Raw genomic sequence first — 27,982 nt, 5'->3', positions numbered from 1 at the left:
AATCCATCTTCATTGATAGACTTCACTTCCTTGCCACTTAGCCTACAATATGTGGGTACCAGTGTGATGACTTTTTTGTAAAAGTGGTTCTTTTGTGTGCAGTCATTGAACATAAAATAGGTCTGATATATTTGTTTCAGTTTTAGGAGGCTGATTTTAAAATTCTCTTACATTCACATGCATGCACACACTGCTCCAAAGTGTACAGGTAATGCTTGAAGATCAAGAGCAAGCATCTAACGGAAATATTGCAGAGTTGCACATGTCTGCCATTTGGTAGATGCAAAGCAACATAGGGATTTTAGCTTTTTTGCTTTTAAAAAAGGGAATAAGACCACGTGTGGTATTCTGTTTTACCCACAGCACCCAAGATGAATTGAAACCCAAGCAAAAACCCCCTTTGTTACTTTTATCTCCCTATAAGAACATTCTGATTTGTAATTGGAGTTAGCTAAGTGACTGAGCAATCGATAGAGTGATGTCAATCATGTGGTTGTAGTATTTACGGAATGTACGTCCTAGATTTATGGGGCAACCTTTAAAAGATCTGACTTCTGCTTGCTCATGTTAGAGCTATAGCTTGTGAAGTTGTAAAGCCTGTAAAAACTACTTGCCATTATAATTTCTCCAAGCAACATTAGGAATTAACCTTTGGGAAAGTGGAAGAATGGACACATGATACGATAGTAATCGAGCCAAGTGCATAGCGTAACGACAGATTTATTGATGAGCTCTTGTAATAGCCGTACAAGGGAGTCACAAGTGGTTCAGATTACATGAACAGTTTTACAAAAGCAGTTTGCAACCAGTGCCCACTAACTGGAGGTGAAAGGTTAAATTGCTAGTTACTGCAGGATTTAAGCTATTCTTGTCCTAAATTTTTATATATCATTACTTCAGGTAGTTTTGTTGTTGTATGCTCAGATGACATGTTATGAATTTGATGTTCTCAAATCTATCATTGTCATATACACATGTATCAACTAACAATCCAAATTGCTGCTATATTCTCTAACTTGTGCAAGTGTTACTCACTCATCACCTTTGTGCTTAAGCTGGCTTCTGGCCCCAGTTTTAAAGTTCTCATTCTTGTTTTGAAGTTCCTCCATTGCCTTGTTTCCTCCGCCTCCATCTCTAACTTCCTCCACAAAAATATTAACTTGACATTCTCTCACCAACATGGAGCAGAGCTGTGCCAGTTTGTTGCACTGGTTGATGCTAGCAATGTAGTTTATGTGATCAATCTCTTTATTTCACTAAATCTGATTTGGACTTGACTGAATAGCTGGGGAATTAATTCTACAGCGAAATTGATATTCCCAGGGAGCCTAAACAAAGATACTCTCCTTTCGCTTGATTGTTTGGGTGAATTACATGCAATATGGAGTGATGAGAAGGTGTTTGCAAATTCAGATGGATAATTCTTTGCAATGCTTTTTGCCTGTAGACAGAGAAAAGGATCACACTTCAACATCGCGGCCAAGCAGCCCTCGTCTTCAAAAGATTTCCCCAAACGGCTCCAGCAGTGTCGGCAATATCAGCCGAAATTGTAATCAACCCACTGTTGATGGAACATGCAAATCAGGAGGAGAAATGGTTTTTGTGTATGAAAATGTCAAAGAAGGAACTCGAAGCATCCGCACTTCAGAACGGGTTACACTTATTGTTGACAACACCAGATTTGTTGTGGATCCTTCTATTTTCACTGCACAACCCAATACAATGCTGGGCAGGTGAGCTATATCACGATTGTAGGAATGTAAGAGCTGGAGAGTAGACTATTCAAGTGGTTCCCAACCTTTTCAGTAGTGTGGCACAGTTCAATGAGACAAATAATTCCACGACTCATGCATTTTGTTCAGCTGAATAGATTACTGAGGAGCATCACATTTACTCGCTTTTACTGCCGTAGTAGGAATGGAAACACTGAGCTACCCGTGAGAACCCTGCCCCACCTCTCCCCTCGCCCCTCCCCCCCCCCCCCCCCCCCAGATTCATGTTATTATAGCTCTAGTGTCAGCATCTGTCAGGCATTGCTAATTCAAAACATGAAGTGCTTTTCCCTTTAACTTGAATGGGGTGTTCAGAAGCCGTTTATGACCATGTTGCTAACCACAATGTTATGTGTTCCTGTAGGATGTTTGGATCGGGCAGAGAACACAATTTCACACGTCCAAATGATAAGGGAGAGTATGAGGTGGCAGAAGGAATCAGCTCCACAGTATTTCGAGCTATTTTGGTAAGACTGTAATGTTGAAACAAACTCCCAGTGAACACCTTTTAAGAAACAGATCAGTATCTGCTCTACATGAGATAATGTGTAGCAAAATAAAATTGGGTCATTATTCTTAACAGCATGATTTAAAGCATGGCAAAAAAATTGATTACTTGCATCCTTTGAAACACTTCAGGTGATTGAATAAAATGTGAGCTTGCAGTCAACTTGTGAGCTGTTATTAATATTCATTAGTGATGCTCCACTTTGAGAATAATTTTAAACCAGCTTTTAGTCAGCAAAATACTGATGTATGAGCAAAATGGACTCCAAGGGTTGATTTCTGAACTATCTGTGAGCAGCTTTACAGCTTTTCCACATAACTATTTTGGTCCTGTGTTCAGGAGGTTTTTCATTGATCAACAGAAGCTCGAGGGTGGTTTTTATGGTTGAATAATGCAGTTCCATCTGTTCAGTCTGGCCCATTGAAGGATATTACTGAGGAATTAACGACTGATTTGTTAGTCTGTTTTGTTCTTGTTTCCTGTGTAGACAATATCCATTTTATGCAACATCAGAAAGTACTGGAGAAGGCAGAGAATATTTCTGTTATACAAGAGAGTAGGAGATTAAAAAATAAATATAACTGTCATCCAGGATAAGTTTTTTTTTAAACTTTGATTGCTTTGTCCAGTGTCTTTTCTTTCCTATTGGGAATTTGAATGTTAGAAAACAGGGTCTAACAGTTAATTCCCTAGTTCAAATGTGAATTTGCCTGCTGAATATTGCCTCAGCTCTTCTCAGCAGGATGCTGCTACGTCATGAAAATTTTTCTACTTTTCCTCCTTTAGCTACATAATCACAGTTGTTAATAGGTACTGACAGCTGCTATCATTGGAAAGTACATTTTCTATTTTGTTTTACTTATTTTGGATCTGAACATCATTGATATCACCAGTTTACTCCCCATCCTCTGATAGCCCTTGACAAGGTGAGCCATGAAGTTAAACCCCTTCAGTCAGTGAGGTGTAAGTGTGATTTAAGTGGTGTGTTCCAGCATTTTAACACAGCAACAGCACTGGGACAGTAATATATTTCCAGGGTGCAGATGTGGCTATGTGGCACCTTGAGCTGTCTCTGCCATTAAATAAGATTATGGCTGCACCACCACGAAGTAAGATCATGCCTGATCTTTGATCTCTACTCTACCTAACTGCCCAATTTATATATTTTGAACCTGTTAGATTCTAAGAATCTCTGCCTAAGCCTGTCCAATAACTGAGCATTCGCAGGTGTCTGTCGTAAAGAATTCCAAAGATTGACATCTTCTGAGGAGAGAAATGTTTCCTTACAGCAGTCAGAACTGACCGTTTATTTTTAATGTGTATTTTTTAGTCCTAGACTATCCAAACAGGGAAACAGCTTCACTATCGGCCCTGTATTGGTCTTTCAGGAATCAGTTTATTTTTACTGCTCCATTCCTTTTATGGTTATCAGAGGTGTTTTCACAGTCTGTTTTATATTTCTTGTTAGTTTATTGTCAAATATCACCCAGCATAAGTCGACATAGGATACAGGAGCACCATGTTTCCAATGCCAAAAGTGGGTATTTTTGCATATACTTGGCATAAGTAGACTTTGGCATAAGCTGTTCTATGCATCCATGAGTAATCATCTTCAGTTTTTCACTCCACAAATCCATATATTACCTTATTACTGGTTGCAAGGGATCAAGGCAATGTGGGCTGTGTTGTGAAGATGGGTGGGAGTTTAAGACGTGTCCATTCTGCATCAGAAATTGATAACTTAAAGTGGCAACCACCCATGCTGGTGGGTCAATACTTTTTGCGTAAGTCAACCTCTGGTTTATAAGGGATCTTTGAGGCTTCAAAGGTCAACCTAAATGCTAAGATTTACAGTAGATTTTCTCTGTCTTGATTATTTGGTCATCCTTTTCAGCTTTCTAAAACTCTCCCACTCCTCAGGCTTACTACGCATGGCAATATTATGAATTTATTTTAATAGAACTGTTGAAAAGTTGCAGCATAGAAGCAGGGCCATTCTCCCGTCATAACTACACAAGTTGAACAAGCCACCCATTCTAATGTCACTTAGCAGCGCCAGGTCTGTAGCAGGTTCCAGCACTTCAGGTGCAGATCTAGGTTCTTTTTTAAATGAGTTGAGAGTTTCTGTCTAAACTGGGCAGCAAATTCCAGACACCCAGCACTCTCTTGGTTGAAAAGGTTTCTGCACAAGTCCTCTCTAGTCCTCCTACCAATCACCTTAAGTCTGTACTCCCTGATAATCGAATACTTATCATTAACATTCTTAGTCAGCTGCGGATAGATATGTTATGGAGAGTTTATCTTCTTGATTGAATGTATGTTTGTTAACACTGATTAAATATTTCTTTAAATTTTTTGCAATTGCTTATCTGCAATGATACATTTTGATCTAACCTCCCAGAAGTATTTGCCTCTATTCCTACCTGATTGGTTTTATTTAAGTTTAAAACTATAATTTCAGTTTTAAACTATAATTTCAGTTTTAACTGTACCATTCTTAAATTCAATGTGAATTCATTATATTAAGATCATTCTTCCCCAGAGGATTCCTAGCTTTGAAATACTAATTAACTATATCTAATTGGACATGACAAGATCTTAAATAGCCTGTTCCCTGGTTGGTTCCATGAGATAGAAAAATATCTCCAATGTGTTCCATTAACTCATCTCCCAAATTACTTTTGCCAATTTAATTTGAACCTATTTGAAGATTCAAATCCTCTATGATTATTTCTTTGTTTCTTACCTCTCATTTCTTGAATACTCTGTACTAATAGTGATCTTTAAACTACTCTCACCAGAGTTTTCTGACCCTTGTTATTTCTTATTTACATCCATGTTAGGTCACCTTGCTCATAGGAATGTAGGAACAAGGGTAGGCCATTCAACCCCTCAAGCCTGTTACACCATTCAGTGAGATCATGGCTGATTTGTAGCCTAATGCCTTATACCTGCATTTTCACCCAATTCCCTTAACTTTGCTTAACAAAACTTCCAAACCTCTACTACCCATTATGTATAGATATGCTTCTTAACACCTCTTCTGAGTGATCTGGCCCTAATTCTATAATCCCCAACCAGTAGAAATAGTTATCTTTATCTATCCTGTCTTTTTCTGTTAATATCTTGATTACTCCCACTTGCGTATATTTTTTATTTTCTTTGTCTTTTTTCAAAACGTTTGTTTTTATTTACCAGTCTTGATCACCATGCAGCAACTCATCTTAAATGAGTAATAAATCAAACCCATTTATCTCAAATATGCCATTAATTTGCCTATCTTGTTATAATAGCTTTGGGCCTGCAGATAAATTGCTTGACATCAATTGTGGAAAAACTGATGGAGACCATAATATGGGATAGAATAAATGTACAATTTGAGAAAAATAAGTTAATACAAGACAGTTGATATGGCTTTGTCAAAGGCCGGTCATGTTTGACCAAGTTTCAGGGAGTTCTTTTTACAGGGACACACAGAAAATGGATGAGAATAGTGCTGTGGATCTTGTATATTTGGACATTCAGAAAGCATTTGATACAGTGCCACGTTGGCAGGTTGTTTAATAAATTAAAAATGTTTGGGATTGATGAGTCCTCGGCAGCATGGATTAGAAGTTGGCTAAAAGATAGGAAACAGAGGGTAGGTATAAATGGGCATTTCTTAGATGGCCGATGAGTTGAAAGTGGTGTTCCCCAGGGATTGGTGTTAGAACTCTTGCCTTTTCTGATTTATAAAAGCAATTTGGAGATGGCTGTTGTGGGCAAAATCTCTAAATTTGCAAATGATTCTAAGCTAGGGAGAATAGTGAATTGTGAAGATGACGCCGAGCAACTTCAGAGAGACACTGACAGGTTGGCCAAATGGGCAGATACCTGGAAGATAAATTTCCATATAGAAGTAAAAGGTAATGCATTTTCTACAAGAAACACTGAGACAATGCAGGCTCATTAGTACAACTCGGAGGTGAGTACAGGTGCAGAGGACCTTGGGATTCAAGTGCATAATTCTCTAAAGGGTGCACGGCAAATTGAAACAGTTGTCAAGAAGCATTATAGGATCGTTGGGTTTATAAATAGAGATGTAGAGTATAAGAGCAAGGAAGTGATGCTACACCTCTGCCAATCATTGGTCAGACGACATTTGGAGTATTGTGTTCAGTTCTGGATACCATATTTAAATAAGGATGTTAAAGCCCTGGAGAGAGTGTAAAGTAGATTTACTAGAATGATACCAGGAATGTGGGATTTTAGATGCAAAGAAAGGTCAGAGAAATTGGGCGTATTCTCGAAGGTTGAAGTGACATGGCTGAGGTATTCAAAATTTTAAACAATTTTGACAGGGTAAGGAAGGGTATTCTGTTTCCACTAGTTGGCATGTCAGTAACTAGGGCTCACAGTTTCAAGGCTGTCAGAAGAGAGCTAGAAGTGAGATGAGGAGAAACCACTTTACTCAGTTTTTAGGATTTCAAATGAGCTGCTTGGGAGAGCGGTGGAGGCCGGTTCCACAGAAATTTTCAAGAGAGCTGAATTTTTTTGAAAGTGAATTTAGGGGGCTGTGGAGATAGGGTTGAAGAATGGGACCAGCTGGGTGGCTCTTTCAGGAACTGGTACAGACATGTTGGGCTGAATGACGACGTCCTGTTCTGTAAAGTTTTTTATATATCATCTGGATTAATGCAGCCCATCCAATGGAGCAACTTCCTCTTTTCCCAGTACAGATGATGTAGCCCTGTCAGTCAAAACCACCCCCTCCCCTAGCCTCCACTAATACCACTGTTTATGCCATATATTCAACTCTGTAATCTGTTTAACACTCAAGTTCTGTTTACCTTTGGTAAAAATAGAGAAATTACCATTTTGAGATTCTGCTGAATTAAATTTGTGGAGTAGCTGCTCCAGATCTCTGAGCAGACTGTTATTTCCAGTTCTGCCTGTATTGTTGGTTCCTATATAGACTGCAGCTGGACCCTCACCACCTATTGCCCACTCTATCCTTATGACCCAGCCCTCTAGTGCCTTTCCTATTTCCTTTTGAAGTTATGGATTATCTTCATTTCCACGACTCTTGTAGGCAATAAATTCCAGATCATTAACTCACACTGCATCAACAAAATCTTCTCGAGTCCACCATGTATTACTTTTCCAAGGGGATGTCTTTTCATGTTGCTGCCTTGTATTTTATAGTTGGTTAACACAACAACCCATAGCTTGCTTTTTTGCACCCTTCCCTTACCTAGTTGTTGCAATTACCAGAGGGGTGGAAATGGCACAGCAATGGCAATGGGCCTGATTTGCAGTCTTCCTACTAAGCCTAGGGTTGGAATGCTTTTAATCATTGAGAACTCCTCTGGAAAAAGACTTTTGGCAAGATGCCTTGCCTCTCGCCATCTAATTGCATCACCTATGGTATGAACACTAAAAGGTAGCTGAGGAAGTTGGAGGCTGGTGCCTCACCATTACAAAAATATCAGCTTTATAAATCTGTATTTACTCCTCACTTGCCGACATTTTAAAGATCATAGGTCAATAAAGCAACTTTTGACTTTTCACGAACTGTTTTGAGGGAGAATTCCTAGCAATTGCGTATCAAAAGGAACAAATTCTGGCCAAATCAACAAACACCAGTTTGTGTCTCTTTGTCAGCGTTTGAGACCCTTTAAGACTGAATCCACATTTTTAGGACATGTCAATCCTTTATCTTGGTGTTTTCAGACATGCTCTCCGAGTTTTCATGAACATAAAACTTCCCAAAAATTCCGACTTGGTATCAAACCAAAGCGTAGCTTTTCAAAGATGTTTGGTATTTGCGACAACTATTTACACTCTGAGCCAGAAAATGTTTTCCTGGTGGTTCTGTTTATCGTAAGTAACACGACCCAGCCCAGATCTAGAGCCATCAATATTTTCTATTTAGTTTAAACTGAACTTCTTCATGGACTGAATAGCTTCTGCAAATCTCAACCACTGATTTTGATTAAAAATACAATTAAGTCAGTCAAAAATAAAGCTTCTTTTGATTTGCCTTATTAACCCCTCTCAATCTGCCCTGCCACCTTAAACAAGTTGTGTTCACAGATCCCTCTGTTCCTGACCTCCTTCAGAACCGTAACCTTTATTGCTGTTTCTTATTCTTTTGATAAGTATATAGCACTTCGCTCTCTTCGATTAAATTACATCTGCCATGTGTTTGCATGATCCACAAGCCTCTGTTTGTTTCCCTGTCAGGTCAAACTATTTCTTGAGTTTTGAAATTGCATATTTTGAACTTGTGCCTTGTACCCCATTTAATTATTTAAAGACCTCACTATCTACTATCTGACATAAGTTAAGCACGGTAATACAAGATAAGAATAAAGTATGTGATTGAGGGGAAGTATTTTGGTTTAACTATCTTTGCCCTCTAATCCCACTTCATCTGAAAGCTACAATTGGTATCGACTTTCATGCAGAATAAAGCAGTTTTTCTTAAAAAAACAACTGGGACAAATAGCTTTACATCGCTTGTAAATTGCACCTTGGATATGTTGTTTTCAGCACAGTTGCTATCATTTGGACTGCTGTGTGGGTCCTTTTGGTGTATCATTTGATAGTTGCTTCAGGTAGCAAAATCTCTTGCCATTTCAGGCCGTACTGTACTGATTCACCTTGTTTCACTTTGTCATTTTAGCTCACGTCTGTGATTTTTGTACATTTGTTTTCAGGATTACTACAAGACTGGCATAATTCGCTGTCCCGATGGGATCTCGATACCTGAATTGAGAGAAGCTTGTGACTACCTCTGCATCTCTTTTGATTACAGTACTATCAAATGCAGAGATCTCAGTAAGTATGTCAATGGTATCTTGGGAAAGCTTAAAATATTTTCAATCATAATGCTCAATAATGAGATCATTGTTTATTGTGGACTGCATTTGCTAACATCTAACAGGATAAAAGGAGGCCATTTGATCCATCTGCCTGTGTTGGTTCTTCAAAAGAGATATCCAGTGGTTTTCCACTTCCTTCCCCATAGAAATGATAATTGAAAGTGGTGATAAATTATTAAACTAAACTTCAAAAGTTTTAGGCTCCTTCGAAGTTCCTTGATTTTTATTTTTGTAGTTAATAGCAATTTTTTAAAATAGCTTTTGATTAAATTGTAACATGTTTGCTTTGTTTCGGAATCTAAATGCTCTTAATGATGGTCGGCGTTCCTCTAATTTTGTTTGGAAAATGAGGGAAGGCAGTGTAAACTAAAGGTTATAGTTCTAAAGCTAGTGCAGGAATGGGGAGGTCTGCTGTTGTGATGAAGGTAGATTTAACTGTGGCCTTCGGAAGGGAATTGGATAAGCACACAACGATAAAGATTTTGCAAAGTGACAGGGCTGGCGAGTGAGAGGAGTTGAATTCCTGTTCCAGAGAAGTTCTGTAGACTCAATGCACTACATGGGCTGTTCTTCTCCTGTAACCATTGTGATAATTTTTTTCCTTGGATATCAAATATGGTAAATGTTGGTTTTATACTAGGAATGTCCAAAACCTCATTTGAAATCTCCCTTTATCAATCTCCTCCCCAGTTTTATTCCTGTTTGCATACTGTCCTAAAGTCCAGTGTCAAAATAGATAGAATGCGGAGAGGCAATATAAACAGTAACATTTTGGAGAGGGTGTTGGAACAGAAACACCTGGGGGAGGGGAAGTCCACAAATATTTGAAGGTGGCAGAACTTCTAAGAAAACTCAGAAGCTTTGTTTTATAAATAGAGGCATGGAGTGTAAAAGTACAAAGAGGTGTTGAATAAAGAAGTAGATCCCAGCTGGAATGTTATGCCCAATTCTGAGCACCACCCTTTAGAAAGATGTCAGAAACTCAGGGTATCAAGGATACTTACTGGAATGGGACCAAAGAAGTGCGAGTTTAAGTATGTGGAGGGGGTTACAGAGGCTGAGATTAGAATTGAGAATCACTCAAAATAAATGGTACCATATAGCTTTAGAACAGAGAAGATAAAGAAGACATCTGACAATGTATTGAAACTTATGAAAGGCTTTGAGGGAGGGAGGGAGGAACTGTCACAAAACGGTCTGTAATCAAAGGATTCAGATTTAAGTCATATCAGCAGGAGAACCAGAGGTGAGATGAGAATTGCTCAATGTATTGAGTTACACTACTTGAGTGGATAGAAACAGATTTAATAGACCAATTGGATGGAGGAAGTTTTAGAGTACTAGTGAATTATTGTAAAATCTGTTCGCATCAACTGTTGAAAGATCTGTGGACCTGGATAACTTGAAAAGGTACACCCTTATTCTGAATCCTGCAATCAAAAAGCTGCCTTTTACCTCATTCAAGACTGGGGAATGCAGGGTGGGATAGCAATGGGGGATGAAGGTGGAGCTATAGGGAAGGAGTACTTTTGTGTTGTTGGGGCAAGAAGACAAGATTCTTAGTCGTAGTCCACAAAGCATCATGGGCATCTCTTCATTAATGAGAAACAATTGGGTCTGTATAACTTGAAGGCAACCATTCTACAAGCATGGGGTAAAGTGAGAAGGCAAGCCTCCATGAACTACCATACGCAGTACAGGAATTAAATTGTACTGTTGGCTTTATGGGGCAAGGAGGTAACATATAAAGCATGATCAGTGCAAGCCACTCACATGCCAATCCATCCCCCTCTTCCTGTTGTTTAGGAGGATGTTCCAATTGTGTTGAGCCAAAAATAACTAGGAAGCATACAGCGACAATCTCCCTGTTCTCTCTGAACACTGTGAGGGTGGTACAGGTGTCTGCTATTCAGTCTTTGAAAATGAAGAATAATTACATGATTGGTTGATGTTTTGAATTAAAAAGCAGGGATTGTTCTTTCACTTCGGCATTGCCTCTCCAGCAGAACTCAAATATTAAATGGGCTTTTTATTTTAAGGTGCTCTCATGCATGAACTCTCCAACGATGGTGCACGCAAACAGTTTGAATCTTATTTGGAGGAAATGATTCTTCCACTGATGGTGGCCAGTGCCCAGAGTGGTGATCGAGAGTGCCACATTGTAGTATTAACCGATGATGATGTGGTTGACTGGGATGAGGAGTATCCACCACAAATGGGAGAGGAATATTCGCAAAGTAAGCTATCAGCTTGTTGCTGTATAATTCCACTACATTAATCTTGGCTTTTTCTATATTCATTCAATTTTTAATGCATAGCACATCTTCAGAACCGTGTTTTGAGGCACTGTGTTTTTCATAAGCCTTCTGTTCACATTTTTCTACTGACCCCATCTGCCATTTATCTTTTTCAATTCTCAGTTCTTGGATATCCTTTCTCATGATTTCTTTTTGCTACATTGAAAGTTTTTAAAGTTCTAGTTTTTTTAAGCAGGGAATTAATGTCCATTTGGAATGCCATTGATTTCCTTATAAACAGTCAATCTCACTGAAGAAGCTCTATTGTTCTTTTGAACAATGGGATACTAAAGCATTGCAGATCAATACAGCACTGATCTGCCACAGTTCCTTGCAGTTTCCAGTGATCTTGAGCTAATGGTGCCAAGTACTGTTGTCAAGTTGGTATAACTCTGTTGGGCTTGGGGTTGCTTTGTCCATCTGTGTAGATGGCTTGCGTTTTTATCATCTGTAATTGACTTTAGTTACAACAGCTGAATGGGGTAATATTTTTGCCTCTGTGTAGGTAGTACATTCAAGCCCTAACCCAGAGATTTGAGCGCAAAGTTTGAGCCAATGCTTCATTCTGGTTTAGAGGTGTTAGAGGTGCTATCTTTCAGTTGAAGTGTTAAATTGAAACCACACCAGCCACTTCGGATGTATGTAGAAGATCTCGGTGCATTCTTTCAAAGACTGAAGTTGCACAAACAACATCTTAAAGGCATAGATCATCTGGCCTTTATCACATTGATGTTTGTAGGAGCTTGCTATATGATAATTGACTACTACGTTTCCTGTATTATTACACTTTAAAAGTATTTTCTTGGCTATAACGTGCTTTGGAACATGTTACATTTATGTATTTTTTTTTACAAAGGTACAGATTTCAGTCAATCTTGATTTAACCTGGTTGTTGTGAAACATACGAATAAATGAATTAGGATGAGAAGTACGCTACAGGCCAAGTATCCTTTATCCACATGTCCAAAACCTGAAAAGACTCGAAAACCTAAGGATCTGAACAGACCTGTACACAGAGTTTGGGGCCTTTGGTTGGGGTGGGGGCTACTTTTCTTGGCCTGAACGCATCAAAAAGAGAAGCTTTATTCCAAAGGGCTTGAATGCATTGTGCCCATAGTTGTGTTTGAGTCTGTTCAGGCCCTTCGGAAAAAAAAATTCACTTTTGGGTCCATTCAGGCCAAGTGAGGTTTTTATTCCCAAATGACTTGGACTGATCTGAACGGACCTTTATCTGAAAGAAAAACAGCTGGTCCAAAGGTTTTGCATAAAAGATTCCTGACCTATTGTTGGCTGTTTAGGCCTGCCCTTTTATTCACTGAGGTCGTGGCAGATCAGTTTGTATTCCAAATTCTGAATTCCCATCTCTCGGTGATGATCTTTGATTCCCCAGCCTAACAAGAATTTATCTACCTTCACCATAAATATATTTGATGGCACCCCAGGCCACGTTCTGAGGCAGCATGGTTTAAAGTTGTAAATCTCTCTGAAATAAACAAAACTCCCCTCACTTTTGTCTTAAAGCAATGACCCTGATTTTTAAAATAGTGTACGTGTGTTTTGGTCTCAAGCACAAAACTAAGCATCTTTTCCACATCTACCTTGTCAAGACAGTTCAGCAATTTTTAAACTTCAATCATATCGCTGCTTGCTCTTCTAAACTTCAGTGAAAACAAATCAAGCCTGTCCTATCGTTTCTCATAAGGAAAACTCCTCATCCCAGGTGTGAGTCAAGTAAACCTCCTCTGGACTGCTTCCATAACATTTACATTCTTCCAAAGATCAGGAGACCAAAATTCCACACAAGGTGTAGTCTCACCGATGTCCAGCATTGCATCCTTCCTTTTATGTTCAGTTCCTCTCATAATAAAGGATAGCATTCTGTCAGTTGTCTTCACCTTTCTTAACACCAACTGCATCCAATACCACATTATCAATCTCTTTAATGCATAAGATGAAGTCCATCAGGTCTCAGACTTAAGAAATAAAAACCAAAAGAACTGCGGATGCTGTAAATCAGGAACAAAAAGTAGCTGGAAAAGCTCAGCAGGTCTGGCAGCATCTGTGAAGGAGAAAACACAGTTAACGTTTCAGGTCCGGTGACCCTTCCTCAGAACCCATTCTCCCTTCACAGATGCTGCCAGACCTGCTGAGCTTTTCCAGCTACATTGTTTTTGTTCCCACAGGCTTACGACTCTCAGCTCCATGAATTTGCTCAATACCACTTGCCCAGTGAGAAATTCCTCTCTCACTTCAACCTCTTTATATAGTCCAGCATTAGGTGTAAATAGTGAGGGAGATTGACGCTGTCCTGTGAAGCAAGGAACAAGAGTCTAGAAGGCTGTGATGCCTGAGCAGTGCCAGGGTTTGGGATATTTTCTCATGACTGGAGAGGAATTTGGAGATGGAGTGGTTCATGTAGGTACCAAAAACATAGAATAAGAATAAGAGTTACCGCATCATCAACATGCAGAGCTAGGCCCAAAATTAAGAAATAGAGCCTCAAAGTAATTGATCTCTGGATTACTACCTGTGCCACATTGTAATTTGGCATCTGAGTAATGAAATAAGAGAAATAATGCGTGGCGTTATACACTGAAGCATTCATGACAGTGAGTGAGCAGTCTTTTGGATAACTACTGTTTTTCTTTAAATTTCACCCATCTTTTTGAGAGTGCCAGGCAGTGACTTGAGGTCCACAGGGACCAGTGCTTTGACCCGAGCAGTGCACTATATATTAATGATTTAGATTATGAAAATGTGTCACGTCTCCAAGTTTGCAGATGTTGCAAAGCTGGGTGGGAGGGTATTCTATGAGGAGGATGCAGAGAACTTTGTGTAATTTGGACAAATTAAGTGGGCAAATACATGCAGACACAGTATAACGTGCATAAATGAAGGTTGTCCACTTTGGTAGCAAAAATAGGCAGATTATTGTCTGAATGGCGACAGACTGGAAAAGGAGAAGGTGTAGCAAGACTTGGGTGATCTTGTACATCAGATGCTAAAACTAATATGCAGGTGTAGCAGGCATTGAAGAAGGTGAACGGTATGTTGGTCTTCATAGTGAGAGGATTTGAGTACAAAAACAGGGATGTCTTACTGCAACTGTACAGGGCACTGATCAGACCATTATTAAGTGTATTTTGTACAGTTTTGATCAACTTTTCTGATGAGGAAGGATGCCCTGGCTATTGAGGGAATGCAAAGAAGCTTTTGCCAGACTGATTCTGGGGATGGTGGGACTGAAATACAGGAAGAAATTGGTTCCGGTAGGACTATATTCACTAGATTTTAGAAGAATGGTGGGGAATCTCGTAGAAATGTATTGAATTCTGACAGGACTAGACCAGATAATTGCAGTGACAGGAGAGTCCAGAACCGGTAGTCGCAGCCGAAAGATAAGGGGTAGGCCATTCAGGGCAGAGATGAGAGGAATTTCTTCACCCAGACAGTAGTGAGCTTGTGGAATTCTTATCTGTTCCATTTCTTTTCTCTACCCAAACTGATTTTACATCTTTCACTTTTGGGCTACTGTACTAATTGTCATTCTTAAACAGAACTACTCTACCCAGTGGCACTGGTTCAGTGGTTAGCACTGTTGCCTCACAGCGCCAGGAACTTGCGTTCAGTTCCACCCTCGTGCAACTGTGTGGAGTTTGCACGTTCTCACCATGTCTGTGTGGATTTCCTCTGCGTGCTCCGGTTTCCTCCCACAATCTAAAGGTGTGCAGGTTTGGTGGATTGGCCATGCTAAATTGCCCGTAGTGTCCAGGGCTGTGCAGGCTAGCTGGATTAGCCATGGGAAATGCTGAGTTACATGGGTAGTGTAGTGGGGGTGGGTCTGGATGGGATGCTGTTTGGAGGTTTGTTGTGGACTTGATGGCCTGACTAGTCTGCTTCACCCTATCGCTTCTACAATTCTAGAATTTCCTAGCTTCCTGATGCCTATCAGCTCATATATATTAATTGAAAGCTATAGTCATTATGGTCATCAAGTAATGATGGTCATGGCAACTATTACTACTTGTTAGGAAAAATCTATCTGTTCACTAATGTCCTTTAAGGAGGGAGATCTGGCTTACCAATGACTCCAGACCCATAATAATGTGGTTGACTCTTAACTGACTTCTGAAATGGCCTGGCAAGCCAGGCACATCGAGGACAATTCAGTATGCGTACCAAATTTGGCCTTATCAGTGATACCGATACTCCATGAAAGGAAAAAAAAAAATTACAGATAGCATTGTAATAGTACCAAATATTTTATGATAGCCAGTTAGCTCAGTTTGTTAAACTGTTTACAACACCAAAGTCATAGGTTCAATGCTACTACTGGTCAAGGATGCTGTCATCAATGTCAGAATTCTTTAATTCTTCCAGAACCAGGGATCACAGGCTGAGGGTACGCAGTAAACTATTTAGAAATCAGATGTGAAATTTCTTCACCCAGAGAGTGGTGAGCCTGTGGAATTCACTACCACAGAAAATATTCAAGACCAAAATGTTGTATGATTTCAAGAAGTGTTGGATACATCACTTGAGGCTAAAGGCTATGTAGGAAAAGCAGGAACAGCTTGAGTTGAATGATCAACCACAATCATAATGAATGGCGGTGCAGACTTGAAGGACTACTCATGCTATTTTGTATTTCTGTTTAATTTCTACTTGTGCTAATAATTTGTCCGTTTTGCTACGTGCATTCAGATATTACAAAGTCTTTAATTTTGACTTTTCACCAGGCAATACAGTCAACTGTATTGCCCTCGGCTAGAGAACTATGTCTGTGCCCTGACTATGCTGTCCCTTATATTTAAACATTCCTATTTACAAACTTCTTGATCGTCTTATCTGCCTCACTGGCAGTCAAATGATCCTGTCCCTAACCACTGACTACATAGGAACCCCTTCGATGTCTCTGAGCTAGGAAAGATGTATTAGTTTGGGAATTTTGTTCAATGTCACTTGTCAAAAGTGTGGACAGGTGAATTAAAATGTGATGCTTGTAATACCCTTCCAGCTTTTCCTGTTATGGACTCGCCTATCACTCCTGTCTGAAAGAATATTTTTGACTGAGGTGACAAAGACTTGGGCAACTACCCTTGCAATCCTTGTACTTTGTGGAAACTTGGGGAGAAAAATGGGTGGTTTTGCAGAATAGAGAATATTTAATCAAACAGATGCATCCCAGTCAATGAGTAAGAATCCTGTACGCCTACCATCCTGAAGTTCCAGCAACCAGAGGATACACTTATGCATCTCAAGTGCTGGTATCAGGAGTTTCTGGCATGTTTGCAGCAGCAAAGAAACTGAATTTCCACTTGTGTGGAAGAGCAGAATGTGAAGTCACATTTGTAGGATGCATACAGTCTCGGAGTGGTAAGAAAGTGAAACACTCTTTCACAAGGGGTACCTGAGGCAGCTGGCTTTGGCATCTTTAACAGAAAAGAAATCCATATTTGCATTTGTTGTGCTTTTGTGGCCAATGAACATTTGACAGTAGTTTAAAGCCAATGGAATATTTTTGAAGCAAAGTTAACAGTAAGAAAAGCTAGATAAGTGAAGAGGGTGTTATGGTCATAAAATTGGTGGAGGTTTGAGGGAAAGTAAACGCTAATCTGGATTAGATGGAACAAATTTCCTGTTTCTGTTCTGCAATTTCGATGTAATTCTATGCATGCTTCATCTGTTTATTTAACATCTTGGTTAGTCCCCAGCACTGGGAAAACCCAATGAAGGGAGATTGCGTTTTGAGTTAATTTGACTTAATGTTTGGCAAACTATTTGTTATCTTGATCTAAGAATAATGCAATAATCAAACTGTTGTTCACTAGTAGGATGTTAATTAGACATAAAAGGAAGACAAAATATTTTCTATAATACCTTCAGTAACAGCAGGAGGTCCAAAAGCATTTTGTGTTCAATGAACTACTTCTTCCACGTATTGTAACTGGTGCAATCTAGGAAGCTGAGCAGTCAAGTTGCACAAACCAAGGACCCACAGATGATAAGTCAAATAATCTATTACTACTTTTAGTAATAATAATCAAGGGATAAGTATTGGCTGGGACACCAAGCAGCTACAATTCAAAACAGTGTCATATGATCTTGTACATCAGCCATCAATCTGAAAATAAATGGGGTTGTTTGGTTTAATGTCTCAGTCCCTCTGACAGCATCGCACTCTCTAGTTTGGGAGAGTCAGCTTAAGACCGTGTGTACACAAAAGTAGCTAGTTATGGATCGTGCGCCTCAGCTGCAAATTTCCAAGGCTACAGAAATTATCTGTCAGACAACACTATAAACTGATGGTGCTGATTTTGATGCTTTTGTGTCTGCCACTGGTGTTTTTTTTTAACTAGCAGTTCAGTACAAAATCCTTTTAAAGCCGAGTGTTTACACTTTGTAGTACATCTCAGTTTACCACAGTCTCTGAGGAGAAGGCTTCTCGCTGGGTACAACTTTCTGAATGTTCAAAAATAGCTGTTCCCTTCCCATTGGGATCTAGGTCATAACACCAGCTTACATAACAACTCTGAAATTTGTCAAAGAAACAAGAAGTTCAACTTGCCTGACCTTAAATCTTTCATTATCAGCAAGCTGTAACAAACCCTACTTGCACTGGAATCAAGAAACTCAGAGACCGTTTCGTAAAGCATTTGCGCTCTATACGTGAGAAATGACGACACCGTCTGGCTGCCAACCATTTTAACTCCCCCTTCCACTCTAGGTGACATGTCCATCCTGGGCCGCCTCCAGTGTCACAATGACACCCCACACAAAAAGGAGGAGCAACATTTCATATTCCGCTCAGGTGCCTATAGCCCGATGGCCTAAACATAGAATTTACCAGTTTTAAAATTTCCCCACCCCCGGCCTCATCCCATGTCCAACCCTCCCTCTCATCCCTGCCTCCTTAACCTGACACAACCTGTCCATCAAATCTCCCACCTATCCGCAGCCCCCATCCCATTGACCAATCCCTACCACTCCCTACCTGCATTCACCGATCACCATTCCACCTGCCTTCCCCCGCCCCACCCCTCTCCTCTCTCTTTATTTCCCAGCTCCCTTCCTCCTCTCCATTTCTGAAGAAGGGTCCCAACCCGAAACGTCAACTTTCCTACTCCTCTGCTGTCTAGCCTGCTGTGGTCTTCCAGCTCCACATTGTGTTGTCTCTGACTCCAGCATCTGCAGTTCTTGCTATCTCTTGGACATAGCAGTATGTATTCAGATTTGTATAGCTCAATAGTTTGATCTTCTAGCCCTCTGCCCTGACCCCTCAAATCTGAATGTAACAAAACTTGACCTTAAACTCTGACTATCTTTACACAAGAGGTGACATAACATAGCTGCAAACAGATTTGTTGAATGTGTCCTTTCCTGATGTGAAAGAGAAGAACTTGCATTTAGGATTCAACAAAGCACTTTACAGCCAATGAAATACTTCTGACATGAAATGGTTGTTACAACAAAGGGAATCACAGCATACAAAACTTTCTCAGCATGGTAACATAAGCACCAATGTGATAATGACCAGATAATCTTTTTAATAATGTTTGTTGAAGTCACCTCCTTACTCTTTAATAGTGCCATGGGGCAGGAAAGGTGGAAGAAGTAAATAATATGATATTATAGTGACTAAGGAATGGTAAAATAGTATGAAATTACAAAACATAATCACATGCATAGATATTTGCAGTTACACTCTTGTTGCTATTCTGTGCCTATTGACCTACTCTGAAACTCAATCTAGTGATGCTTGTTTTAAAATTTTAGCCATGTTTATAAATTATCCATGGCCTCACTCTTCACCTTCTCTGTAATCGCCTCTAGCACTACAATCCTCCAGCATTTCTCTTGGTTCACCCCAACTTTCTATGCTGCACCATTGATTCTGCTGCTTTCAGTAACCTGGGTGCTAAGTGCTCAAATTCCCTCCCTAAACTTCCCTGGTTCTCCTTTCTTTAAGACAACTTATTAAAAGTTTTTTCCCTTTAATGCTTTTGGTCATGTGTTCTGTATCTTCCTATGTGGTTCAGTGCCAAACTTTATTTGATAACCTCTCCAGTTATTTCATGGAAATGTTTTGTCACGTTAAAGATGCGACATAAGTCCAAGTTGTTATTGAACCCCTAACCTTCGGGCTCAGTGTAGTATTAAATGAAACAACTGAGCCGCAACTACTGTTATATAAGGTAGAATGTGTAAAAAAAAATCTGCCCATCTAGTGGCTTGTCGATGAGTAAAGTATAAGTATTCCCATTGTGAGAAGGGTCTGTACAAGAAGATACTTAGGTTCATTGGCAGAAGAATCAGAAGTGACATAGGGAATATTTTTGAATACCACAAGCTGCTGTGACCTGGAATGAAAGGGGATGGATGCAGATTAGATAACAACTTTCAAAAGAGAATTAGATGAATACTTAAAAGGAAAGAACATTAAAGGGCTCAGAGGAAAGGACAGATGACTTGGATTAATTGCTCTGCCAAAGAGAGGACAGGCACAGTAGTTTCCTGCTGCTTTTTATGATTCTCCAGCTTAGCCAGGCAGATTGCACTTATAGAGGACCCATATGCTATAGCCATCATGCTAGCTTGCATCTTACTGTTCAAACTTTTCTCCAGCTGGGGAACCATTCTTTCATTGCCTTAGCATCTAGTTAAACAGGCTATCTTAGGACAAGAAAGAGTGAAGAAAGACTATTTACCAAAGGTTAATTTTCCTAAAGTTCTTTTCTGTCAACTTTCCAACTAATTTACAATATTGGGTGTGGATTGTGTGTGGAAGATTTTATTTTGATTCTCTTCTTTTAACAAAGTGATTATTTAATAAGGGAGGCAATACTGAGACATGTAAATTGGACAAAAGGTTGTATTGGAGATTGAAGCTTTTATATGCACTAAATGCATCATGCAGCTTTTATGTTCATCTCTCTCCCTTTTTTCACTCTGTGCCTCACAAACCGAAAGACACCTTTTCCTTCCCCATTGGTTATTTTTCACACTTTTCATGAGCTGTCTGGTTTCATTGCTTAGAATATCCCTCGTCAAATCGCACACAGCAGGTATCAGAATTAACACGCTTAAGTGAAACATGGAAGCTATAAGAATAACCCGCTGCTTTGGAACTTGTGCTAAATGTACCTGAAAGAAAATATATACAAGTTAATTCATATTTTCTTATGAAAATATAACTGTGGTAATGTTAGACCTGTTTCTCAAGTTATTTACAGTACAAAATTATACCGATTCTTCAAATATATCGAGAACAGAGACGTAGCCAAGACTGTTCTGAAAGAGCGAGGTTTGAAGAAGATAAGATTGGGTATTGAAGGTAAGCTCTATTGTTGCCTGGGAATCATTGAATAACGCATTGATTCAACTTTGTACATAATGGCAAGTTTTAGAATGGTAAGTAATTGGGAAACTCAAGTAAATTTTAACACCTTTTGTTATTCTGTCAGTATCATCTAGCTGAAGGATTGTTAACAATTTAAGTGAGAACACTGTTGTCCCACTCCCTTAACTTCCAGCAGCATTTCCATCTCAGGTTTCTTTAAAAGATGCAAAATATACATCAGGACAAAACCAACTGCTTCATCCAGGCTGTTGTGACCCACAGTGATGCCTTGCATATCATATTCAGAGACCCTCACTCCAGATCAGTGTCCAGTGTTATCCGAGGGTATTGCAATGCAGCCCCAGCTCAGTGTCGGCAGTATGGCACCTTTATTCTCTTCCCTACACAAACCATGGTGTGACCTCAAATTAGATATCAGTAACAGTTTTACATAACACCCCCTCATCCGGGTGAAACTGCACTACAACAGCTCCAATTCATCCCATGCCTGTTGCTTACAGTCAGCTTATACAAAGAAGGTTTTCATTACATCAGTTTCAGCTTGATTTGAAGCCAGCTGTCAAAAGCGTATGTCTACCCAAGGCCAATCCTAGGATGGATGGGCATTATTCTCGCTGTCATCTCTCAAACTGCATCGAGAGAATCCTCTGCACAATGCACTAGTTTTGTGACAGATCTTTAGGAATAGACCCTGTGGTAGGAACAAAAGGAATGAGTTATCAGCCTGTTCTGCTATTCACTAAGATGATGGCTGATCTGTACCTTAACTTCATTTTCAGAACTCCGTTCTGTGCACCTGAACAATGGCTTAATAAAAACCTTATCAGTCTTGCCTTTGAAATTTTATGCACAACCTCAGCTTCAACAATCTTTTTGGAGCAGAGAGTTCTCGAGTTCCATTATCCTTTTAATGAAGCGGTGCTTCTTAATATCATTTCTGAACAGCCTAGCTTGAATTTTAAGGCTTCCCCCATTGTTCTGGACCAGACCACTGCTACAATTATCCCTTAATCTTCTCAATTTAGGAGAGGAACTGCAAGCATAAATTGCTGTTATTCCTGTTTCTGGATTTTAATGATAAACCATATATGTTGTCTCTAGTGTATAGTAGCATACAACAAATGATCAAACAGTTTGGGATGTCATTGTCCCAGCTTTGTATTATCAATTACTGAATGTTTTCCCTCCATTTAATCATGAGGTGTTCGCATCACATTTATTGTGGATCCTTTTCCTTGGAAAGCTGGTAATGAACTGCCATCTTGAACCATTGTAGCCTGCGTTGTTAGGACAGGATTTGGAGAATTTCAACTGAACAGTGAAGCAACACTGATGTTCTGAATCAGACTAATGTATGGCTTGGGTGGGGAATTTGTAAGTAGTCATGTTCCTCTGTCTGTTGCCCTTTTTCTTCTACATGACAATGGTCATAGTTTTAGATAGTGCTGATTAAGGAGCCTTGGCCAGTTGCTTCAGTACATCTAAGAAATGGTAGACATAACTACCACAATGTAAGGTATACATTAGTCAGGTCACTTTGTTCTCAGTGGTGTCAAGTCGTGTGACTGTTGCTGGAGTTGCGCTCATCCAGGCAAGTGGTGAGTATTTCATCAAATGCCTGGGCTTTATAAGTGGTGATCAGGTTTTGGGGAATTGTGAGGTCACTATTCGTCACAGTATTCTCAGCGTCGGACCAGCTCCTGTAGCCTCAGTAATAACCAGTGATAACTGTCATAATAACAATGGTGAGGAATGCAGTGATAGTGTTTTGCTTTCTCTTCATTTGTGGGATGTGAGCGTTGCTGGCTGGCCGGCCGGCCAGCATTTCTTGCCCATTCCTAGTTGCCGTTAAGGAGGTGGTGGTGAGCTGCCTTCTTGAACTGCTGCAGTCCACCTGCTGTGGGTTGACCCGCAATGACATTAGGGAGGGAATTCCAGGATTTTGACCCAGTGACCGTGAAGGAACGGTGAAATATTTCCAAGCTAGGATGATGAGTGGCTTGGAGGGGAACTTGAAGGTGATGGTGTTCCCATGTATTTGTTGCCCTTGTCCTTCTAGATGGACGTGGTCGTGGGTTTGGAAGGTGCTGTCTGAGGATCTTTGAATTTCTGCAGTGCATCTTGTAGGTAGTTCACACTGCTGCTACTGAGCGTCGGTGGTGGAAGGAATGGATGCGTGTGGGTGTAGTGCCAACTAAGCGGGCTGCTTTGTTCTGGATGGTGTCAAGCTTCTCAAGTGTTGTTGGGGCTGCACTCATCCAGGCAAGTGAGGAGTATTCCATCACTTTATTGACTTGTGCCTTGCAGATGGTGGACAGGCTTTGAGGAGTCAGGAGATGAGTTACTCACTGTAGTATTCCTAGCTTCTGGCCTGCTCTTGTAGCCATTGGGTTTCTGTGGTGAGTCCAGTTGAGTTTCTGGTCAATGATAACCCCCAGGATGTTGATAGTGAGGTATTCAGTTATAGTAACACTTGAATGCCAAGGGGAGGTTGTTAAATTGTCTCTTACTGGTGATGGTCATAGCATTGCATTGTGTGGCGTGAATGTTCCTTGCCACTTGTCAGCCAAAGCCTGGATGTTGTCCACACTTCCTGCAGGGATGTCCTGGAGCTGAGATGACTGATCTCCAGCAACCACGACCATCTTCCTATGTGTCAAGTATGACTGCCACCACCAGAGAGTTTGCTCCCTGATACCCATTGATTCCAGTTTTGCCAGGCCTCCGTGTTGCCACACTTGGTCAAATACAGTCTTGATGTCAAGGACTGTCACTCTCACCTCACCTCTGGAATTTGGCTCTTTTGTCCATGTTTGAACCAAGGCTGTCATGAGGTCAGGAGCTGAGTGGCCCTGGCGGAACCCAAACTGGGTGTTGCTGAGCAGGTGCTGCTTGATAGCACTGTTGACACCTTCCATCACTTTACAGATGATCGACAGTGGAATGAGGGGGTGGTAATTGGCTAAGTTGGATTTGTACTGCTTTTATTTATGCACAGGACATACTTGGGCAGTTTTCCACATTGTCGAGTGGATACCAGTGTTGTAACTGAGCTGGAACAGCTTGGCTAGGTGAGGGGCAAGTTCTGGAGTACAAGCCATCAGTACTATTACTGGAATGTTGTCAAGGTCCATAGCCTTTGCAGTATCCAGTGTCTCCAACCATTTCATGATATCACGTGGAGTGAATTGAATTGGCTGAAGACTGGTATCTGTAATGCTGAAGACCACTGGAGGAGGCTGAGATTGGTCATCCACTCAGCATTTCTGGCTGTAAATTACTGGGAAGCTTCAGCGTTATCTTTTGCACTGATGTGCTAGGCTTTTCCATCATTGAGGATGGGGATATTTGTTTAGCCCCCCTCCTCCAGTGAGTTGTTTAATTGTCTACCACCATTCACGACTGGATGTGGCAGGACTGCAAAGCTTAGATCTGATCTGTTGGTTGTGGGATTGCTTACCTCTGTCTATCACTTTCTTATGCTGTTTGGTGTGCAAGTAGTCCTGTTTGGTGGCTTCAGCAGGTTGACACCTCATCTTCGGGTATCCCTGATGCTGCTCCTGCACTCTTCTTTCAGCCAAATTTGATTTCCTGGCTTGATGGTAATGGTTGACTGGGGGATATGTCAGGCCATGAGGTTACAGATTGTGCTGGAGTACAATTCTGCTGCTGTTGATGGCCACAGTGCCTCATGGATGCCCAGCCTTGAGTTGCTAGATCTGTTCGAAGTCTGTCCCATTTAGCATGGCGATAATGCCACACAACATGATGAAGGTTATTCTCAATGTGAAGGCAGGACTTCGTTTCCACAAGGACGATGTGGTGGTCACTCTTACCGATATGGTCATGAGCAGATCCACGTGCAGCTGGCAGATTGGTAAGGATGAGGTCAAGTATGTTTTTGCCTCTTGTTGGTTCCCTTACCACCTGCCACAGACCCTGTCTAACAGCTAAGTCCTTTGATTCGATCAACTTGATCATTAGTGCTGCTGCCGAGCCACTCTTGGTGGTGGACATTGAAATCCCCCACGTTTTGTGCCCTTGCCATCCTCGGTGTTTGCTCCAAGTGTTGTTCAACTTGGAAAAGTACCAATTCATCAGCTGAAGGAGGACAGTATGTGGTAAGCAGTAGGAGGTATCCTAGCCCATGTTTAACCTGAGCCCATGAGACTTAATGTGATCTGGAGTCAATGTTGAGGACTCCCTGAGAAATTCCCTCCAAACTATATACCACTGTGCCATCCCCTCTGCTGGGTCTGTCCTGCCGGTAAGACAGGACATATCCAGGGATGGTGGTGGTGGTGTCTGGGACATTGTTTGTAAGATATGATTCTGTGAGTATGACTGTGTCAGCTGTTGCTTAACTAGTCTGTGAGACAGCTCTCCCAATTTTGGCACTAGCCCCCAGATGTTAGTAGGAAGGACTTTGCAGGATCGACAGGGCTGTTTCTGCCGTTGTCTTTTCCGGTGCCTAGGTCGATGCCAGGTGATCAATCTGGTTTCATTTCTTTGAGACTTTGTAGCATTTGGTACAATTGAATGGCTTGCCAAGCCATTTCAGAGGGCAATTGAAAGTCGACCACATTGCTGTGGGTTTGGAGTCACATGTCGGACAGACCAGGTGAGGATGGCAGATTTCTTTCCCTGAAGGGCATTAGTGAACCAGATGGGTTTTTCTGAAAATCGACAAGGATTTCATGGTAATCGGTAGCTTCTTAATTCCAGGGTTTCTTTATTGAATTCAAATTCCACCATCTGCCATGCCAGGATTCAAACGTGGGTCCCCAAAACATTAGCTGAGTTTCTGGATTAATAGCCTAACAATGATATCACTAGGCTATTGCCTACCCCTAATAATAGCTTTGAACATCAAAATAAATTCTTAGATTATCCCTTTCTAAGAAGGTAATTGTCTGGTATTTGGACAGCAGAAATGCCAGTTATGAATTATCTGCCTGAGCCTGAATGTTGTCTGGGGTTTTGGTGTGTATTGGTACAGACAGCTACGTTATCTGGGGAATTGCAAGTGGTACTGACTGTTGTGCAATCATCAGTGAAGATTTCGATTCTGACCTTTATAATGGAAGGGACCTCTAGAATCTCAATAATCATCCTTGGTGCTGATGTAACTTCAGCCAGTGGAGAGTTTTGCCCAATTCCCTTTGATTTCATTTTTGCTCAGTGTCTATGTTACATCTGGTCAAATGCTCTTTGATTCAAAGGCAATCACTCATCTGCGAAATTCATCTTCTGTCCATGTTTGGACCAAAGAGATATAGAGGTCAAGGGCTGAGAGGTCTTGGCAGAACCCAAACCAACATCAAGGCGCAAATTATTGCTGAGCAATACCACTTAATAGCATTATTGACAAACCTTCCATCACTTTATTGATGAGTCATTAATTGACTAGATGGGTTTTTTTGTGGGCAGAACAGACCTTGTACATGCCAGTGTTGTGCTGAGACAGCAAGCAGTGTCATTAATATCAAATAGCTGTTCATTCTTATAACATTGTCTGCTCTCTCAGAACAGTGAATTTGTGGAATTCTGAGAATGTAAGAAGTGTTGGCAGGTTCAGTTTCTTCTCCCCTCTTTTTTCCCTTCCCTTTTACATTTACCTCACCTCCACTTTTGCTGCTTGCACCTCCTCTCCCCTTCCCACGATCAAGATTCAAAAGACTGCCTGACCTGGGAATGTTAGCTTGTGTATCCTGCTATGCTCTCAGTCCCAGCAACACTGATACCTGTATGTTTTCAGGTTACCCCACGTACAAAGAGAAAGTGAAGAAAAGGCCAGGAGGCCGGCCTGAGGTCATCTACAACTATGTCCAGCGACCGTTCATCAGAATGTCCTGGGAGAAGGAGGAGGGCAAGAGCCGTCACGTTGACTTCCAGTGCGTGAAGAGCAAGTCCATCACCAACCTGGCAGCAGCAGCAGCAGACATCCCACAGGATCAGCTTGTTGTCATGCACCCTACACCCCAAGTGGACGAGCTGGATGTTCTGCCGAATCACCCTGCCAACAGCATCAACGATCTGGAGCTTGATCCCCAACCCCCAGCTGTCTGACAATGTGTGTGACAGGGGTGGGGGAAGAGGAAACTGATAAGCATGCTGCTGGTGATTGATGTCGTCCTGATGCGTTTCTGTGCAAAACAGTGTGTCAGCATCTGTACACCAATAAGAACAAAGTGTGATCGTAACCAAGTGACCTGCCACACGTCTTAAGTTACAACATTTTTTAATCATCTATCTGGTCAAAAGCAACTTGCTTTTGGTGGCGGAAGGGAAAGCTGTTGTTTCTTCCTCCACATTCTTATTTTTAAATGCACACTGTTACTTAAAAAGGCTGTTGCAGTCTAGGTGCTACATATTGGGGAATGGCTTTGGTCTGTACTTGTTTTTTAGCCAAGTGTTCCGTGAAATGCAATTAAATTTCTGCTGGCACAGCACATTCAACCCCATGTGTGATGACACTTTAGTGAAGGGAATATTCAGATCTTGCATACCAAATTAGCCTGGTGGTTCAGTAAATACACTTCAGGTACAGGTATTTTTTGGTGTGGGGATAAATGTCTATACTCTAGGTATTGCTGTATGCCAGAGATTATTGCTGTCCTGTGAAGCCATTTGAAGTGTCTCAATTTTCTGAAGTCTGTGTACATGTTGCAGGAGTGTTTCTTGTATTTCTAACAGCTAATGAATGATTATATAAATAAACATCACAAGCATTTCTTCTGTGTGAAATTTTCTCACAGGTCAGTTTTCATGGGATTTTGCAGAAATTTCACCTCTTCAATTTATTTTGCCACCTGCTGAGGAAGAGATTCCCCAGATAATCTGATTTAAACGTTGAACGTCCCTGTTCTCCCACAAACTAAATCAGCTTTTATGTCAGTCTAAAAAAGACAGATGGGGCATTAAGTCAATACAGTTCTCACTCAGGAGTACACTGAGTTTTGGTCTAGATTAGAGGCTTGTATCTTGGGAGTAGGAGCTTAATTTACAACCTTCTGAGCCCTAGTTGATGGTGCATTAACAAATGCTTTAATTTTTTTTTCATACAGCACAGGGTGGCTTAGTGCCAGGGACCTGGGTTCATTTCTACCCTCAGGCAACTGTATGTGGAGTTTGCACATTCTCCCCTTGTTAGTGTGGATTTCCTCTAGGTGCTCCAG

At 40.8% G+C, this 27,982-nt stretch overlaps 1 protein-coding gene across 1 annotated transcript in view; it reads left to right on the top strand.

Moving 5' to 3' along the window:
* btbd10b (BTB (POZ) domain containing 10b) overlaps positions 1 to 27,538 on the top strand; it is a 58,093-nt gene extending 30,555 nt beyond the window's left edge. The window contains exons 3-8 of the mRNA XM_048606843.1: positions 1,448 to 1,733; positions 2,137 to 2,239; positions 8,982 to 9,102; positions 11,186 to 11,383; positions 20,667 to 20,777; positions 26,563 to 27,538. Of these exons, the coding sequence (XP_048462800.1) occupies positions 1,448 to 1,733; positions 2,137 to 2,239; positions 8,982 to 9,102; positions 11,186 to 11,383; positions 20,667 to 20,777; positions 26,563 to 26,873 (1,130 nt within the window). The 3' untranslated portion in view covers positions 26,874 to 27,538. The remainder of the gene's footprint in view (positions 1 to 1,447; positions 1,734 to 2,136; positions 2,240 to 8,981; positions 9,103 to 11,185; positions 11,384 to 20,666; positions 20,778 to 26,562) is intronic.
* Positions 27,539 to 27,982: the final 444 nt, after the last annotated feature.

This window comes from Rhincodon typus, chromosome 17 (assembly GCF_021869965.1).
Source record: "Rhincodon typus isolate 14 chromosome 17, sRhiTyp1.1, whole genome shotgun sequence".
NCBI classification, from domain to species: domain Eukaryota; kingdom Metazoa; phylum Chordata; class Chondrichthyes; order Orectolobiformes; family Rhincodontidae; genus Rhincodon; species Rhincodon typus.
This window is presented reverse-complemented; position numbering and strand designations above follow the sequence as displayed.